The 17,143-nt window shown below is 40.1% G+C and overlaps 1 protein-coding gene across 4 annotated transcripts in view; it reads right to left on the bottom strand.

The window, feature by feature from the left end:
• myo1b (myosin IB) overlaps positions 1-17,143 on the bottom strand; it is a 267,061-nt gene that overhangs the window by 30,699 nt on the left and 219,219 nt on the right. For 3 of the 4 annotated variants that reach the window (XM_060827384.1, XM_060827386.1, XM_060827385.1), the window contains exons 19-22: positions 16,919-17,012; positions 16,078-16,227; positions 11,900-11,968; positions 8,453-8,539 (exon numbers count right to left, since the gene is read on the bottom strand). In XM_060827384.1, the coding sequence (XP_060683367.1) occupies positions 8,453-8,539; positions 11,900-11,968; positions 16,078-16,227; positions 16,919-17,012 (400 nt within the window). Of the gene's footprint in view, positions 1-8,091; positions 8,179-8,452; positions 8,540-11,899; positions 11,969-16,077; positions 16,228-16,918; positions 17,013-17,143 lie in introns of all 4 variants that reach the window. The other variant, XM_060827383.1, reaches the window with a different exon arrangement.

Genomic DNA, 17,143 nt, shown 5'->3' with positions numbered 1-17,143 from the left:
TAATGACCATTTCCTGTGGACGTGGTCCAGTGTGTACTCATCACTGGAATTTCTCTCAAACAGATATTCAGAATTTCTCACATCCATGCATAACTTCCAAAACCTCCCAATATTTTAATATCGGATCAATTTGCAGAGTGACAGTTTTCTTTCTGTTCTAGTGTAATAAGGAGACAAGGAGACTTGTCTCCTTGTACATGATCTTTTAAACTAGTCAAAATTCAACTCATGTGATTCTGACCACTGGTTCTCAACATAATCTTTCATCAGCTTTTTTTTTTAGGATTGTCATGTATGAAAGAACTCATGTCCTGGATCAAGCCAAGGAAATTTCTCAATTTTTTTCCCTCTCTTTGCAGCTTCTATTTCAGAGATGGTTGTAATTTGCTGAGGACGTAGCTCAACTCTATCGGGTGTATAATCTATTCCAAACAGATAGTAGTCTGCCACCTTTACAATGCCCTTGTCTGTACGTAGCTTGATCCCTGCTTTCCTGGTTTGCTGCAATGGTTTTGATGGTGGTCATGATTTTTTTCCTACCTTAAATCTAGATGCTCATATCAGCAGCTATGCCACCTGCTCCTTTGTGCCCTAAGTGCATCTCAGCTACTTTCTGATGGATCACTTCTTGGCTCAGTTGAAGGCCAAGAGTTAGGCACTGGAATGTTATCAAGTTTCAGGAACCATTCTTGGCATCAAACTTGTTGGAACATTTTGCTCTAGCTGGTACTGTTATCTCTTTCAGTATTTCAATCAGGTCAGAGTTTCTCCTTGATTTGCTAAGATTTAGGGGATCCAGGCAAATTCCTAGCAATTTCCCTTCTCTCAGCAGAAGGGAATTGACATTGTATTTCAAAGTGCAACAGTAACTGAAGTCTCAAGAGTATTGTCCAGCATCACTGTTGCTTTAATGAACATTTCCTGTGGACGTGGTCCAGTGGGTAAAGTTGTAGGTTGTAACTCAGGTGATCCTTTTTATGTCTTTTTGCCATCTCTGCGACTCTCTTTTTACTGGTTCTTTATGTGGAGTTTGAATCATTAGTTTCATCACTGGATAGAGACTGACGTGATAGTCAATTTCTTCAAAGATTTCACTCAGGGCCCAACAGTAGAATCTTGGGCAATCAAGGTGGGGGTGGAGGGGACAGAGCTGTACTTGGGTCAGGGGTGGGACCACTGCCCTTGGGTCAGGGGCTGATCGCTCAGGCCACGTGCAGCACCAAAAGCTGCGATTTCTCTCCTTGCCCCTGTATCCAGCCACCTCATCAAAACTCTATGGGCACATTTGTACTAAACATTCATTACTTCTGATTACTGCACATTTTTGAAGGGGTATACTACATTCAAACTCAGAGTCACCTTCTTTGTCTCAGGGTTTACTGAGATCAGCTACAGATCTTTACAAATACCCAACCCCAGGAGAGCAGGATGATCAGTTTTACCGCTAAGTATCAATTCTTGGCTATACCAGTACCATAACATTTTTCTTAGGTAATCATTTTCCATCAAATTTTTCAGGGAATATCACTGGATGTTGTCCGAATGGGATAATCTTACTCAATGCCCTATTATCAGGCTTCAGCGTAATCGTTATAAAATGGGCTTACTTCCAACCTTCTTCCTGATCTTAATAGTGGTGTGAATTTATTTTCTCTGTGAACTGTCGAATTTAGACATTTAATGCAGCAGCGTGGTCCCCATGTCTAATGTGTTGTCAGTCATGTATGACTTCTTTCACTTTAGCATTCACCCTGTTTCTCATCTTCTGTTTCCTGCATCTTTTTTTCCTCCCACACCAAGCGATTGTGTTTCTCGAGCGCGCTGCAGGTTGATTCACATATGGAACATTTCCTTCTATCCATGAACTTATGGGGTCATCCTTATCCCTCACACGTCTATCTCTGTGTATAGCGCACATTCTGTTATTGCTGTTTCACTGCAATGCCCCTGCTGTTTTTCACCTGACTTAACTGAAGGCTAGTCATTTGGTTATTCAGTATCTTCATCTGTCTACTTGGGCTTTCATGTGCTCTCGGCAGTAGATGCTTTACTGTTAACTTGTCCCTCCAATGAATTCTTTTTGTTCTGCAGTGATCATGGTGCCCCAACTGAACTAATCCAGCTGTCTTTCAGCCATATGCTTGAATTTACATTTCCTGGCTGCATTTTTCTGTCTTGTTTTGAGATCATCAACAGTGTCACCTGCTTCAGGCTTGGAAAGTCCTTTCAATAGATCCACTGATATGCTTTCAACTGAAGGTGCACAATACTCTTATTTCATCACAAACGTCAACAACATTACAATCCATCACACTCTGCAGAAACTATTTCTTAATCACCAAGGGAACCTAATTCTATAAATCAATTGCACCTCAGTAACTAGACTTACAGTTTATGAACATATTTCAATGTAATCTGCTGGAAATCCAAAACACGTAATAAGATGTTATCATGTTTAAAATGGCAGACATCAGAGGAAAAATAACTTTGAAGAGTCTTTTATCATCTCTTTTTCACATGGTGTGGGCATCATTGGCTATACCAGCATCTATTACCCATCCCTAAATGCTTGAGAAAGTGATGGTAAATTGCCTGGAACTAGAGCAGGCCATGGTGGTTAGACTACACTGAAAGGTGCTATTCTGAAGTGAAGTCTAGGATCTTGATTCAGTGATCATGAAGAAATGGAGAAATTTGAAGGGAACTCTTGGCTGATGGTGCTCCAGTAAGTTTGCTGCCCTTATGACCTCTTACTACACAGAGAATGTATTTGTATGGTGCCATTAAAGGAGCCTGGGTGAGTTGTAGCAGTGCATCTTGTAGATAACATACACTGCTGTCACACTTTGAGGAAGCGTATGTTAAAGGTGACAAATGAGGCGCTAATCAAATAGGCTGCCTTAATTCTAGATTCCTGAGGAAGGGCTCTTGCCTGAATAGGCAGACTGGGCAGATGGAGTTCAAGGATATTTTCCACTCTTGTTGCCAGACATAAAATGTGCTCTCTTCTTGCCCAAAATATATTTCACACCTTGTGTATGGCTACGCTTTTGTAAATATTCGCAAAAGTGAGACTTAGAATTCTCTATATATGTGCTGTCATACTGATGGAGGTTTAACTTATTCAGGTACACAGTTGACTGTTAAGTTTCCTATTGAGACAAGCCTATTAGTTAAAATATTTGCATGCAGGAGGACCTTGAATGAAGTAACACTAATTGCAATTCTCAGTGACAAGTCTTTCCTAGGTTTATTAATGAGCAAGACTGATTGGTCTATGATCATCGGTATTCTGACAAACTGTGGACCTGCTTGTTTCAGGTTTGGATAATCATATCCTGAAGAGGATTGGCTTTGTTCTGAATGATCATTGATTGATTGAAGGAGGATATCAAGGCCTTGGCAAAGCAGCAAAAGTGATTTACTAGAATAATGAAAGGATGAAAGACTTCAGTTATTAGCAAGCCTCCTCTCAGAGTAAAAAAATTCTGGGACTGTTTGTTGTGGAACTGAGAAGGTTAAGTCATAATCTCTACTGAGTTGATCAGGAGGATACATTATGGGCTAACCTCCAAGACCAGGGATAAGTAGGAGGTCCACTCATTGGGGCTGTGAGAAAGATTCAAACTTCAAACAATGGTAACTCAATTGAGGGGCCAATTGTTAGTGCTTTTATATGCTAGCTTGTGTAATCTGCAATTTCATAGTTGAGTTCCAAGGATCGATCACTGGACCTGAAACGTTAACTCTGATTTCTCTCCACAGATGTTAAGCTTTTCCAGCAATTTCAGTTTTTGTTTGTCACAGTTGAAAGACTTTCCTTTCTTGATTCAAGTCATTACTTCACCTTCTTCACATGAGACAGCTTATTTGTTATTTAACATTTTTCACTTTGGTTCAGTTTTGTTAACTTCATTACACTTCCACAAGTTGTGACAATAAGTGCCCTTTAGGAACAGGAGAACAGGACTAGATCATTCAGCTCCTCAATATAATTCACCATTAAATTATATCATGGCTTATCTTAACACATTAACAAACTGTAAGTCAATAGCCTTTAACTACACTGCACAACAATTTGACCAAATTTCAACAAACATTTGGGGGTGGCTGGGGGAATTGTGAAACGGAGGGGGTTTTGAATATCCTTCATATGAAGAATGTTTTTGGTATCACCACTGCACAGCCTCTTTCTAATTTTAAAGGTTATGTTTCTATTATTTTGTACTGTCACATCATGAAATAATTTCTTGTTGTGTACTTTAATTTAATTTAGCTAAATGTGAGGCGCTGCATTTTAGTAAGGCAAATCAGGGCAGAACTTATACTATTAATGGTAGGGTCCTGGGGAGTGTTGCCAAACAAAGAACTTGGAGTGCAGGTTCACAGTTCCTTGAAAGTGGAGTTGCAGGCAGACAGGGTATTGAAGGTATGGTTTGGTACCATTGCCTTTATTGGTCAGTGCATTGAATATAGGAGTTGGGTGGTCATGTTGTGACTGTACAGGACATTGGTTAGGCCACTTTTAGAATACTGTGTTCAGTTCTGGTCTCCCTGCTGTAGGAAAAATGTTGTTAAACGTGAAAGGGTGTAGAAAAGATTTACAAGGATCTTGCCAGGATTGGAAGGTTTGAGCTATTGGGAAAGGCTGAATAAGCTTGGGCTGTTTTCCCTGGAGATGCTGAGGGGTGACCGTAGAGGTTTATAATATCATGAGGGGCATGGAGAGGGTAAATAGCCAAGGTCTTTTTCGCAGAGTAGGACAGCCCAAGACTAGACAGCCTAGGTTTAAAGTGAGAGGGGGAGTATTTAAAAGGCACCTAAAAGGCAACTGCTTCATGCAGAGGGTGATGGAACAAGCTGACAGAAGATGTAGTGGAAGCTGGGACAATTGCAACATTTAAAAGGCATCTGGATGGTATATGAATAGGAAGGATTGAGGCGGATATGGGCCAAATGGGACTAAATTAATTTAGGATATCATGTGGCATGGATGAGTTGGACTGGAGGGTCTGTTTCCATATTGTACAACTCCAAGATGCCAATTGAGTATATTTTAGAGGATACAGGCTGCAACTCAAAAGGACATAGATTAGGAACTTCTAGACTAGTGCAAGGGGCTGTGATGTTGGGTGTTGCCACTTTGGAATCAGTTAGTCACATCATGTTATTTCACACTGTCACCTACAGTACTTCTTGAAATTTTGAAGCTAATCACCATTTTTGATATATAGAAGGTTGATAAACCAATATAAGAGGGTGAAAAATCAAAGTATGGGCCATGAATGACATCTTCAATCTATCTATATTTTACATTTCATTCAAGCCATGTGTTGATGGGAGGGCAGAGTGACTCAAAAGAACAATCTGTGGTGATCTCAGGCACCAAGAAGTAAAATGTCAGAATGCTTTCATTTTTCCAGAGTACAATAGAGTACAATCTCAGCTGCACACAGTAAATTTTTCTGAATCCACTGGCACGCCAATCAAAAAACAAATGTGACAATAAACTCCAAAATGTATTAAACACATAACTTAGTCCACAAATTCATACCGTATTTTGAGAGTCTCTTAATAATTCTCTAATTAGAATATCACCCTCTCTCCTATTTAATATTTTAACAAAAATCGTAGATTTGACTATAGTTAGTATTTTGCTCAAATGGCTCAATATGGCTAACACAGTATCATACTCTGAGAGGGATTCATGTTTTTGCAATGTATGTGAATCAGCCATGGTGATGATTCAGGCAGTTAATTAACTTAGAGACATCATACAAATACTTGAAAAGAGGAATGAACATCTGTACGCAGGTTTTGTAATGGCAATTTCTTTTACCATAAATTTTCCTTAAAGATCTGTAACAATTGTTACCGGCTGGTACAATCACTACTCATGACTAATAATGCGCAGAGCAATAAAACATTTAAAACTTGCACATCTTCCTCCCCAGGAGTAACTGAGGACTGCAGAATGCCTGGAGGAAGAGCGCCTCATCTTCTGCCTAGGAACCCTCCAATCAGACGGGATGAATGTAGATTTCTCCAGCTACCTCACTTCCCCCTCCCCCCTACCTTATCTCAGTCCCAACTCCCAGATTCAGCACTGCCCTCTTGACCTGCAAACTTCTTCCCGACCTCTCCGCCCCCACCCCCCTTTCCGGCCTATCACCCTCACCTCCTTCCACCTATTGTATTCCCAGTGCCCCTCCCCCAAATTCCCTCCCCCCTACCCTTTATCTCAGCCCGCTTGGCACACCAGCCTCATTCCTGAAGAAGGGCTTATGCCCGAAATGTTGATTCTTCTGCTCCTCGAATGCTGCCTGGCCTGCTGTGTTTTTCCAGCACCACATTTTTCAACATCTTCCTCCCCAACCCGGTTATCAATGTCCAGAGAAGTAAATCTGTTTCCCATTAATTCAGTCATTACATATCACCAACAATACTTACTGGGATTCCTGAAGATTCTCAAAACATTTTGACTGGAGTCATGGATACATCAACATATCTGTTACACTTAATTTCTAGATTTACGCTTACCAGTCTAGGTTTTCTACTGTGAGTAAGCTTTCTCACTCTGGGATTTGCAGGGCATTGAGGACGTAGTATTCAAAAAGGGAGAGTTTTAAAATGGAAAACTGTATATTTAAAATAGGGATACCTTATTTACTCAACTTTTCCTTCTTAATTTACAAGAAACTCTTCAATTTCACCTAACCCCACAACATTTGAAAGCATATTTCAAGCTATCGAACATTAATCACTTTAATTATAGTCAATGTCTTGTGCATAGTGCATAGGAAGACTACTTTTTCCAAATGGATTGTAGCAGAATGCTAATGGACTAGTAATTGAAAGGTCCAGGCTAATGTTTAAGAGACAAGTTGAAACCCCAAGATGTCAATTAGTGCAATCTAAACTCAATTAATCAACCTGGAATGTAAAAGTGATTCTCAGTAATGGGTCTGGTCTAAACCCATCTGGTTCACTAATGTTCACTAAAGGAAGGGAATCTACCATCCTCACCTCATCTGGCTTACATGCGACTTCAGACCCACAGCAACATGGCTGGCTCTTAACTGTCTCCTGAAACAGCTTAGCAAGCTATTTGATGAAGTGCATTAAAGGATGGGCAACAATTGCTGGCTTTGCCAAGGGATGCCCATATCCCATGAAAAACTAAAGAAAAAAATTGGCTGACCTCACTCAATAGCTTTGAATGAGGGTTTCAGATGGTGAAGAGTGCATCCATCTCTGAATGCTAATATTAACAGTGAGAACAGGTTTTTCATACAGTGCAACATTTTAAAAAATGGAGCATTCAAGTAATGCCTTTTTCTTTGAGAAACAGTAGAATTTTCTTCATGTTTATTTTTACAGTAATATTGTCTTACGATTCCAATTTTTGCAGAGGAGATAGAAGAGAACACTGAAGTGGTTCAATTTTTCTGGCAAGTTGCAATGCCCATCCACCTATCACCCACAATGCTCTGTGACCTCACAGTCAGGTCAAGGTTAACTCACTTTCCACTCCTTTACTGTTATGGAGGAGAACTCAGTCACACTTTTGCTCCAACTGGGTTTTTCTCTGTGGCAGAGCGCTTTGACATGCCAATTTGCATCAGCACTAAGACTGACCTTTGGGACAAATCAACATGATGATGTTTGTAGACTTGCAATAAATAACTATAATTTCTCAGTGTTTTTCACAACCTGTTCAGCAATTCTTTGTGAACCAAAGTATGACCTGGCTATGTAATGTACATAATTATGTGAATCATAAAGCAAATCAAACATTGCAGTCTTACAATCAACAAGGCATCATACCTTGCCATAACACTGATAGTTAGTAAGTAGTTGTTCCACTTCATTCGAAAATATGCAGTTTTCGGGTTAACATGCAACATGCTGCTCTGTTCATTTGCATGCAGCAAATTAATGCATTTACAATCCAACTATTCTGAACAGAAGTACTGCTGCTTTCAACATGCCTCTATAGTGGATTTTGAATGTGCTAGTTGTTAAAGAGTTTGGGAGAAAGAAGTGGGAACTATGACAGTTGCTGAGATGAGGATTGGGATTATGAAATACCTCGTATCCAAGCCAGTAAGCCCAAATAACAGCAATAGCATGTTTATGCATAGCCGCCTCCTTCAGTCGCCTCACTTCCATTCTGGCCTGTGTTTGTGTTTTCCGTTTATCCCCGCAGAATAGTTATTACGAGGGAGGATGGTAGCAGGGGAAGAAATGGAAGCAGTATAAGAGAAATTAGCAAAAGCCAGAGAAAACATTTTGTTTTTAAATAACAGAATTGAACAACGTGTGGTAGAGAGGGAATTTCCTCCAGCAAGAGATGAAACCATTGACTGTTGCTTCCATGTTAAATGTTTGGAAAATAAAATTGGTTTTAATACAAATATAAACCAGCAATTAAATCAAAAACCCTTCATACCTGAAAACCACGCCAATAAGCAGCAATTGTTGTAGCTGACTCCTCGCAACGTTTCTGATGTTTCAGTTCTCGCAAAAGCTTCCTGGCCTGTGAAGTGGTTGGTTAGGAAAATGAAAGAATAAAATAAAATAATTTCCCTTAGAAAAGATCCCTCCCCCCTTCCTTTGGGTGCTCATCATTACTACAAGGCTAGTCTGGTGGGAGAAAGTGAGGACTGGAGATGCTGGGTGATCAGAGTAGGATGTGGGTCGTTGGAAAAGCGGGTCAGGCAGCATCCAAACAGCAGGTGAATTGATGTTTCGGGCATAAGCGATTTCAATTCACCTGCTCCTCGGTTGCTGCCTGACCTGCTGTGCTTTTCCAGCGCCACACTCTCAAAGGCTAATCTGGTGTCCCAGTAAGCCTCAGTAGCAGCATTTGCAGCTTGCCTGCAGCCAGGTCTATGTTATCTGTCTGTTTAGCTACAAGCATCTCTAACTGAATACTTCACTTCAAAGGCAAGCTCAGTTTCCTCTGTTGCAGAATATTTCAATTGAAGTAAACTCTTGGATAAAGTTGGACTCAAAACTTGTTCCTCACGATGAAAACTGAGTGCTCTGCCCACCCTAAAAGAAACAAAGAAGTCTGTCTCATTTACTTGACAATTTATACAAAAAGACTGTCTTAATGGAAATAGCCAATTTGAGTGAAATGAGTGACAGGAGTATACTTTCACTTTTAGTATCACTGGTACAGATGCTTGTGCATCAGGATTACATGACAGTAATTCATGGCACAAAGCCATTGTGTTACATACATCATACAGACAAATCAACAGTCACAATTATAAATAATGCAGAATATCTGAACATTATGGAGTTCAACCTGGATAAATGCGAGGTGACGCATTTTGGAAGGTCAAATTTGAAAGCTGAGTACAGGATTAAGGATAAGATTCTTGGCAGTGTGGAGGAACAAAGGGATCTTGGTGTGCAGGTACATAGATCCCTTAAAATGGCCACCCAAGTGGACAGGGTTGTTAAGAAAGCATATGGTGTTTTGGCTTTCATTAACAGGGGGATTGAGTTAAGAGTCATGAGATCTTGTTGCAGTTCCATAAAACTTTGGTTAGACCGCACTTGGAATACTGCGTCCAGTTCTGGTTGCCCTAATATAGGAAAGATGTGGATGCTTTGGGGAAGGTTCAGAGGAGGTTTACCAGGATGAAGAGAGGTTGACTGAGCTCGGACTGTTTTCATTGCAGAAAAGGAGGAGGAGAGGGGACCTAACTGAGGTATACAAGATAACGAGAGGCATAGATAGAGTCAATAGCCAGAGACTATTTCCCAGGGCAGAAATGGCTAACACGAGGGGTCCTGGTTTTAAGCTAGTTGGAGGAAAGTATAGAGGGGATGTCAGAGGTGGGTTCTTTAGACAGAGAGTTGAGAGAGCATGGAATGCGTTGCCAGCAGCAGTTGTGGAAGCAAAGCCATTGGGGACATTTAAGAGACTGCTGGACATGCATATGGTCACAGAAATTTGAGGGTGCATACATGAGGATCAATGAGTCGGCACAACATTGTGGGCTGAAGGGCCTGTTCTGTGCTGTACTGTTCTATGTTCTATGTATTAGAACATATTTTGAAATAGCAACATTGAGGAGCTCATTTTACTAAGATAGGGAGCATATACTCAGACAATATACTTAGCACATTGAAGAGAAAGAAGAATTTATCAGAACATGAAAGAAGTGGGTTAACTATAGCTGATGCTAGTTTCTAGTTAATACCCCATTGACCAAAGGGTATAACGGTTTGCTAGTGCTGAGCTCCTCACAACTGTACAGCTAGAGACTGAAAAGTGTGCAAAGTCAGTACTAAATGGCCCAACAAGCCTGTATCAAAATGTATTCTGGTATCAATCACTACACAAAACTGTTTACAGCATCATATAATTCATACAAATTGTACATTATAGTATAGGTTGTGGTCATTTGGCCCATTATGTTTTTGCCAGTTGGTTCTATTGAACTGAATTTGGTCTAAGTTACAGGATTAGTCCAGTGATGGAACAACTGATGTTAAGCCCATATCAGACATGAGACGTTAAGTGTCAGGCCGGTCACAGATTAAGACCCCAGTAGGTTAAAAATCCCACCCCTGAGAGCACTTAACCAATCACAGGCTGCCAACTTTACATTACAGTAGCACAACTGGCAGTGGTGGGTACTGCCATTAATTCACTGAATCACAGAACTGAGTGATGCACAATGAAGCTATTTGGCCAATCATGTCTGCATTGGTTTTCTGAGCATTTTAACTTAATGCTAATCTCCTACCTTTTGCTCATAATCCTGCAGATTGCTTCTACTTGCCTGTAATTCAGTGAAGTCCTCGTCAGGGATAATCACTGGATCCTTGGAGACAGACAAGTCAGGTGGAGGGGGTAGGAGAATGCTGCCACCTTGGGGGTGGTGGGAACAGAGGTCTTCAAAGCAGCTTTCATCAGGCGGTCCTTTTAATCAAGCACTATCTCCTTCTGGAAGAGGAAATCCCCAGGAGACCACAGACCAACTTAAAAGGGGCTGCTGGCCACAGAAGACCACAGTGAGCTTGGAAGAATCCCTCAGCCACTCCTGAATTGGGGTCAGGGATCAGGACATTTAAGAGGCTCAATAATCAATCCAACTACGTGGACACCTTGTGTAAGTCCATTCTCATAGGACACACTTTCCCATCAGTGGGAATGTGTAAAACAACCTCTCTTGCAAATATGAAGGCCCCATCACCCACTTAGTCCTCTCCAGTGGGCTCCATTAAATCCCAGGCACTCAATCAGTTCCAGTCCCCTGTCCTTCAGTCTGCACTTCTCCCTTCAAGTTATAGATCCAATTTCCTTTGGAAAGTTACTGCTGAACCTGCTTTCAAGCAGGATGCTCCAGATCATGATACAACAGGCAAAGTTATTTTACCCTCAATTCCTTCTAATTCCTGGGAAGTCGCCTTAAATCTGTGTCCTCTGATCACTGAACTGCCTTTCAATGCAATCAATCAGTTTTCTCCCATCTAATCTCATAAACTCTTCAAGTTTGAATATAAAGAACATGCTGAGGCCAACACCAAGCAAAATATGATGATTATGGTCACATCCAAATAACAGCAGCAAAATGATGCCTGCTTTCCAAAATTAAGATTTCTTCACAATATGTAGATAAGCACAAATAAAAATTCCACCAGATTGGCATAAATGTGGCTCAACTAATTGAGCCTTGGGAGATTTTTCTTTTTAAACTGTCTCCACTTTGGTTGAATCTTTGACAGGATGCAAATCCGAGCAAGCAATCAAATGGATCAACTACCTTTCCTAAATTCACATTCATTTTTGAACTTCAAAATTATTTTTGTTATAAAACTATATAATGCAAATTTGAAGGAAAAGGTACATTTTCTTCTCTACACACTAACTCACCTTCCAGCCTCTGATATACGACTGGATAATTAATGTCACACTCTTGAGTTGTAGATATTTCTTCCGTTGCTATGTGAAGAGATCAAGGGAAGAGAAATGTTATCATTTTCTTGAAACAATATGTACCGGAGACAGATTAATTCAATTCCCCAAACTCGACTGACCCCAAACTCGACTGACCATGCATAGATAATGATCTATGTTAACATCAGTCCAATAAGAGATGACCAATTGCTGCTTCACAAGATACTAAACCATACAGCCCAGAATGACACTGCCTTTGAATTCCAGTCAGTCCTCAGCCCAGGTGCAGCATTGAAACTACAATGAGACACTCTGCCTCTGGGAGGGAGACAGAAGGGGGAAAATGTCCAGTCAAATTCAATACAAAAACTGCGATCACTACTAGAAATATGGATTTCACATGAGGACTGGAAATGGTTCAGCAGTGACATGAATGCTCTCTACACTCATGACATAAATAATTGGATGAGGAAAAAAAGTAGCACCTATAAAGCCAAGACTTTGGAAAGAGTGAGGGACAAATAGAACCAGCCATGGAAACGTAACAAGTTCAAACAGGAGGGGAACAGAATTTAAGGGTCTGATTCCATGCTGTACATCTCTAAGACTCTGTGGCTTATTTGTTCAATGCACTAACAGGCTAAGTAAATGGTATGACTAGGGGATGAAAGCTATTTTATTACTAATATTTGACACCTCTCCAAGTGGCTCAAAACTCTTACACAGGAATGAAATAGCAGTGGCTATATTCTGGTTTTATACTTTTTATTCTAACTGTCAGACTGGGTAACGGTGTCAAGTCAGTTACTTTAATGATATTCTCATTCATCAATTACTGAGTACCATTAGAGACTTGACCCATGGTGATTTAAGAGTATTCAGCAGTACAGGAACTTCATACCTTAAAAGACCTCCATTAGTGCTGGCATAGCTATTTGCAACATACAATTAAATAATAGAAAGAAGAACATCTCTAAGATCCAACAACATGATGGGACTCTGGCTATAAATACACGTCATTAAAAATTCAACCCATGGAAAACAAAACTCACCACTGTGGGAGACATGTTCAGACAGGAAGAGATACATCACTTAAAACGCCACGAACCACTGAAACATGTCAGTACGGTAGACAGGGAGATGCATTTAAAGTTCCAATCTCTAATCTTGCAATGTGCATTTTGTGGCATGCTAGACTACACTTATCAAAATTTCACCTTCTCTTTACAAAACTCTTGGATTTGCAACACCAAGCAGTAAATGCAATTCACTACTGCAATGACAATAGAAAATATCAAAGAGGCACAGGTCACTCAGTCTCCCCAGGAGAAAGACAGATTAATAACAGCCAGCCTGGGATTCTCAGAATTCTAGTGTGAAATCCAGTGGGCACTAAACTCCTGAAAGGGTAGCTTATCTAGTGTAATCTAAAAGCTGCCTGATCTCAATTCTTTCAAGATCAAATTCAAGTAAGATCCATAATTCCACAGGGGAACACACCAGCACTACTTAACTTTTTACGAACCAGTACTTTTTACAAAGCAAGGTATTGCTGGACTGTAAACCACAGTTTCCTCAGGGAGTCCCAATGCACAAACATATGCTTCTGTTGTCATGACCTTCAGTTTACAGCATTCTAATAATCTCCCATATGTATTCTTGCCATGGGCACATGAGATCAGAGAATGCAGACAGGTTCAGTCCTGCTAGAAACCATAGGGAATGGTTTCCTCTATGAGCTGTGTGTTGTAACTTACATGTTATAAATTTGTTTATGACTGCATTATAGTGAGATCACAGGTGAAATCTTCTCACTCTCACAATGGACATTAGCAAAATCCAACAGCATCATTTATGACATAGAGCTACAAAGCAAAGTTTGCCTACTTAATGACTAAATTACCAAGTTATTAGTTCAATGAAGGATAGGTTACGTTCTTTGTCACAGTCAAATTAAATTAAAACCTTTTGATCAAAATATATAGCATTGTCGTCAAGTAATCCTGAATGATAAATTACAAGCTATTTATAAATAAGAAATATGTTAATTGTTTTTCTAAAAATTAATGTTTGGGAAGCATTTTCCTGATTTGGGAAGTATACTGTGAAGCAATTGTTCAGAATATGCTAGGAAATAGATGCTGAATAGGGGCAGCATTATTAGCATGTAAATAAGCCAGCAAGCTGTCGTGAGAACTTGAGACACCATGAATTGTGAATTGCTGAATGGTTCATATTGCTCCCACCATCAGCTTCACAGAAATGGAAGGTTGTCATCAATCTCACTGCAAATGTGAAGATATTGCTGGATTTGTGCTGTTTAAACAAATTATAACTAGCTGCAGGAAATCTGGTCTGGTATTTAATAATGGAAGTACGCCTTTATAAGCAGGTTTTCCACACTTGGAATATTGTGTTCAGTTCTGGTCACGTCATTATAGAAAGGATATGGAAACTTGAGAGAGGGTGCAAAGGAGATTTACCAGGATGCTGCCTGGACTGGAGGGCAGGTTTCATGAAGGAAGGTTGAGCGAGCTAAGGCTTTTCCCATTGGAGTGAAGGAGGACGAGAGGTAACTTGATAGAGGTGTACAACATGATGAGAGGAGAAAGTGAGGACTGGAGATCAATGCTGAAAATGTGTTGCTGGAAAAGCGCAGCAGGTCAGGCAGCATCCAAGGAGGAGAATCGACGTTTCGGGCATGAGCCCTTCTTCAGGAAGTTTCTGGCCAGTAGTGAATTACTTGAAAATGTGCCTTAATTAAATTTTTTCATACTTTTCTTTGTTTATTAATCACATCATTCAAGATGATGAGAAGCATAGACTGGATAGCCAGAGACTTTTTCTCAGGACAGAATGGCTGTCACAAGTGGCCATAATTTTAAGGTGATTGGAGGAAGGTTTAGGGGACATGTCAGTAGTCGGTTCTTTACTTAGAGAGTGGTGGGTGTGTGGAATGCATTGCCAGCAATGAAGTAGAGTCAGCTATATTAGGGACATTTAAGCAACTCTTGGATAGGCACAAGGATGATAGTAAAATGAAGCATATGTAGGTTAGTTTGATCTTAAAGTAGGATAAAAGGTCGGCACAGCATTGAGGGCCGAAGGGCCTGTCCTGTGCTGTACTATGTTTTTACTTTCTTGCAACACAAGACCACCTTTCCAGCCCTAAAAGTCCTATTCTGGCCAGTAGTGAATTACTTGAAAATGTGCCTTAATTAAATTTTTTCATACTTTTGTTTCTTAATCAAATCTTTCTTTATGTCTCTTCATTGTGCACTAAATTTGACTCTACTTCATCCTCATCACCTATTCTGTGGTTCCAGTTTCTTTTTCAGGCATTAAATCACATGCTTAAGGGGATAACTATCAGTTTGGTGGTAACTGAGTTTAGCTTTCTCTAATAAAAAAGGAAAATATTTTGGATACTAGAAATCTGAAACAAAAGCAGAAAATTGGTTTGCAGCACCTGTGAGGAGAAAAACAGAGTTAATGCTTAAGGTCTGAAAGGATTCGCTCGCCACAGATGCTGTCAGACATGATGAGCATTTTCTAATTTTATGTTAGATGCCCAAAGAAATAAAAATTTTTGAGCTAAAAGGCAAGGAAAGCAATCTGGTGAAGGGTCTAACGATGTAAATGGTGTCAAACAGCATGGCTATGTTGTGAAAATCACACTGCCATTTGCCATGAGGTCATATTGATATTCCAAGGGCTGATCCCCTACCCACGTGATCCAAACAATGAGTATGGAGCTGCTTTTCATCTCTGCAAACCCCTCCAGCCTGATAACTGCACTCAGAGATCTGCACTCCTCCCATTCTTACTTATCCTGATTTAAATTGTTTCGCCAATGGCAGCACATTTTCAGCTCGTCAACTCCGGAACTCCATTCCTCATCATTTATCCTAATAACTCTGTGAAACTGTATTTGTCAAGTTTGGTGAAGTGCCTCAGAACTCTGTAATTGCTGTTGCTCTTGCTGCACCCTACTGATGCACAGCTTGAAATAGGTTTAGAAGCCTCATGTAAGGACATGGATGGACCCAGCTATGTTGAGGTAGAATGGCAGGAACTGCAGTAAGGAAGCTCCTGGCCAGTTTATTTTTTAAAAAAATGATGCAGTGCAGGAAGCTCTAGAGAAACCCACTTACAAAATGCCTCTTAGTCCAAGCTGAAATAATGATCTGGCTCTTCTTCATCAACAGGAAGTTTGTGCGGCATTTCCAGCCACGATAGATCTTCTGAATAAGCGTGGCCAGATCTTCCAGACGGCGCTTTCTCAGATCTTCCAGCTCAAACAGCTGCAGAAACAAACGCAGTAACACAATAGTTAGGGCCAATGTGAAGGTCAAGGTGAATTTAACTTGTCTGACTCAGAGATCACATCAAAGAAGTTCCCACTGTATTGGCATTACACTCTGCTCAAATTGGGATGCACCAAGTGGAGAAGTTAGTAGCTTTTTCTTTGTAAACAGAGGAGTGATAGGATATGATCACTACCAGAGACAGAAGTTGTATACTGAAGAACTTTTCAAGTAGAAGGGGATTAACATTTTGAAAAAGAGAGAGAATAAAATAAAGAGTAGAATGAGAAAAATAAGGTCATTAACCCTTTTGAAAGGTTTATGTCTAATATGCCCTGTAGCCTTCGTTGATGTTGCTTATTTCTAAGACTCAATGGTGACATGTTATCTTACAATTACATGCTGGTTTATTAATTGGATATATAGTCACGACTTAGATCAGTTATTAGAACCAAAGTACTTCTGGTTAATTTCAAATTACACAGCCAGACATTTTACTTGATTGCTTTTTCAGGAATGCTTCTGAAACTATAAACAAACTAATAACGCGCTCAAATTAATTACTTGATAGGATTGCGACCACCCTGTATTTAACTTAAATGCTGGATTAATGTTCTTAACTGTTGCTTAAATGCAAATCCACTGAAACTTGAGATAACGGGGAAGGTTACAACAGGGGATTACCTACCGTTCTGGGATTTCGAATGAATATCTTTGATCTACCATATGAAAACTCTTCAGGAGGGATCTGAAGTTCTGTCAGCAGCACTTTAACACCATCCCTTAAATTAAATGAATATAACAAGAAGTTTTAGTTAGTGCCAAAAAATGACGAAGTTTCACCCTTTGGGTATTAAATTTATTTCACATTCCACTTCGTAATTTTGCACAACAATTGTTGCAGAAGATCACG

The sequence above is a fragment of the Hemiscyllium ocellatum genome, chromosome 7 (assembly GCF_020745735.1).
Source record: "Hemiscyllium ocellatum isolate sHemOce1 chromosome 7, sHemOce1.pat.X.cur, whole genome shotgun sequence".
Classification (NCBI taxonomy): Eukaryota; Metazoa; Chordata; class Chondrichthyes; order Orectolobiformes; family Hemiscylliidae; genus Hemiscyllium; species Hemiscyllium ocellatum.
This window is presented reverse-complemented; position numbering and strand designations above follow the sequence as displayed.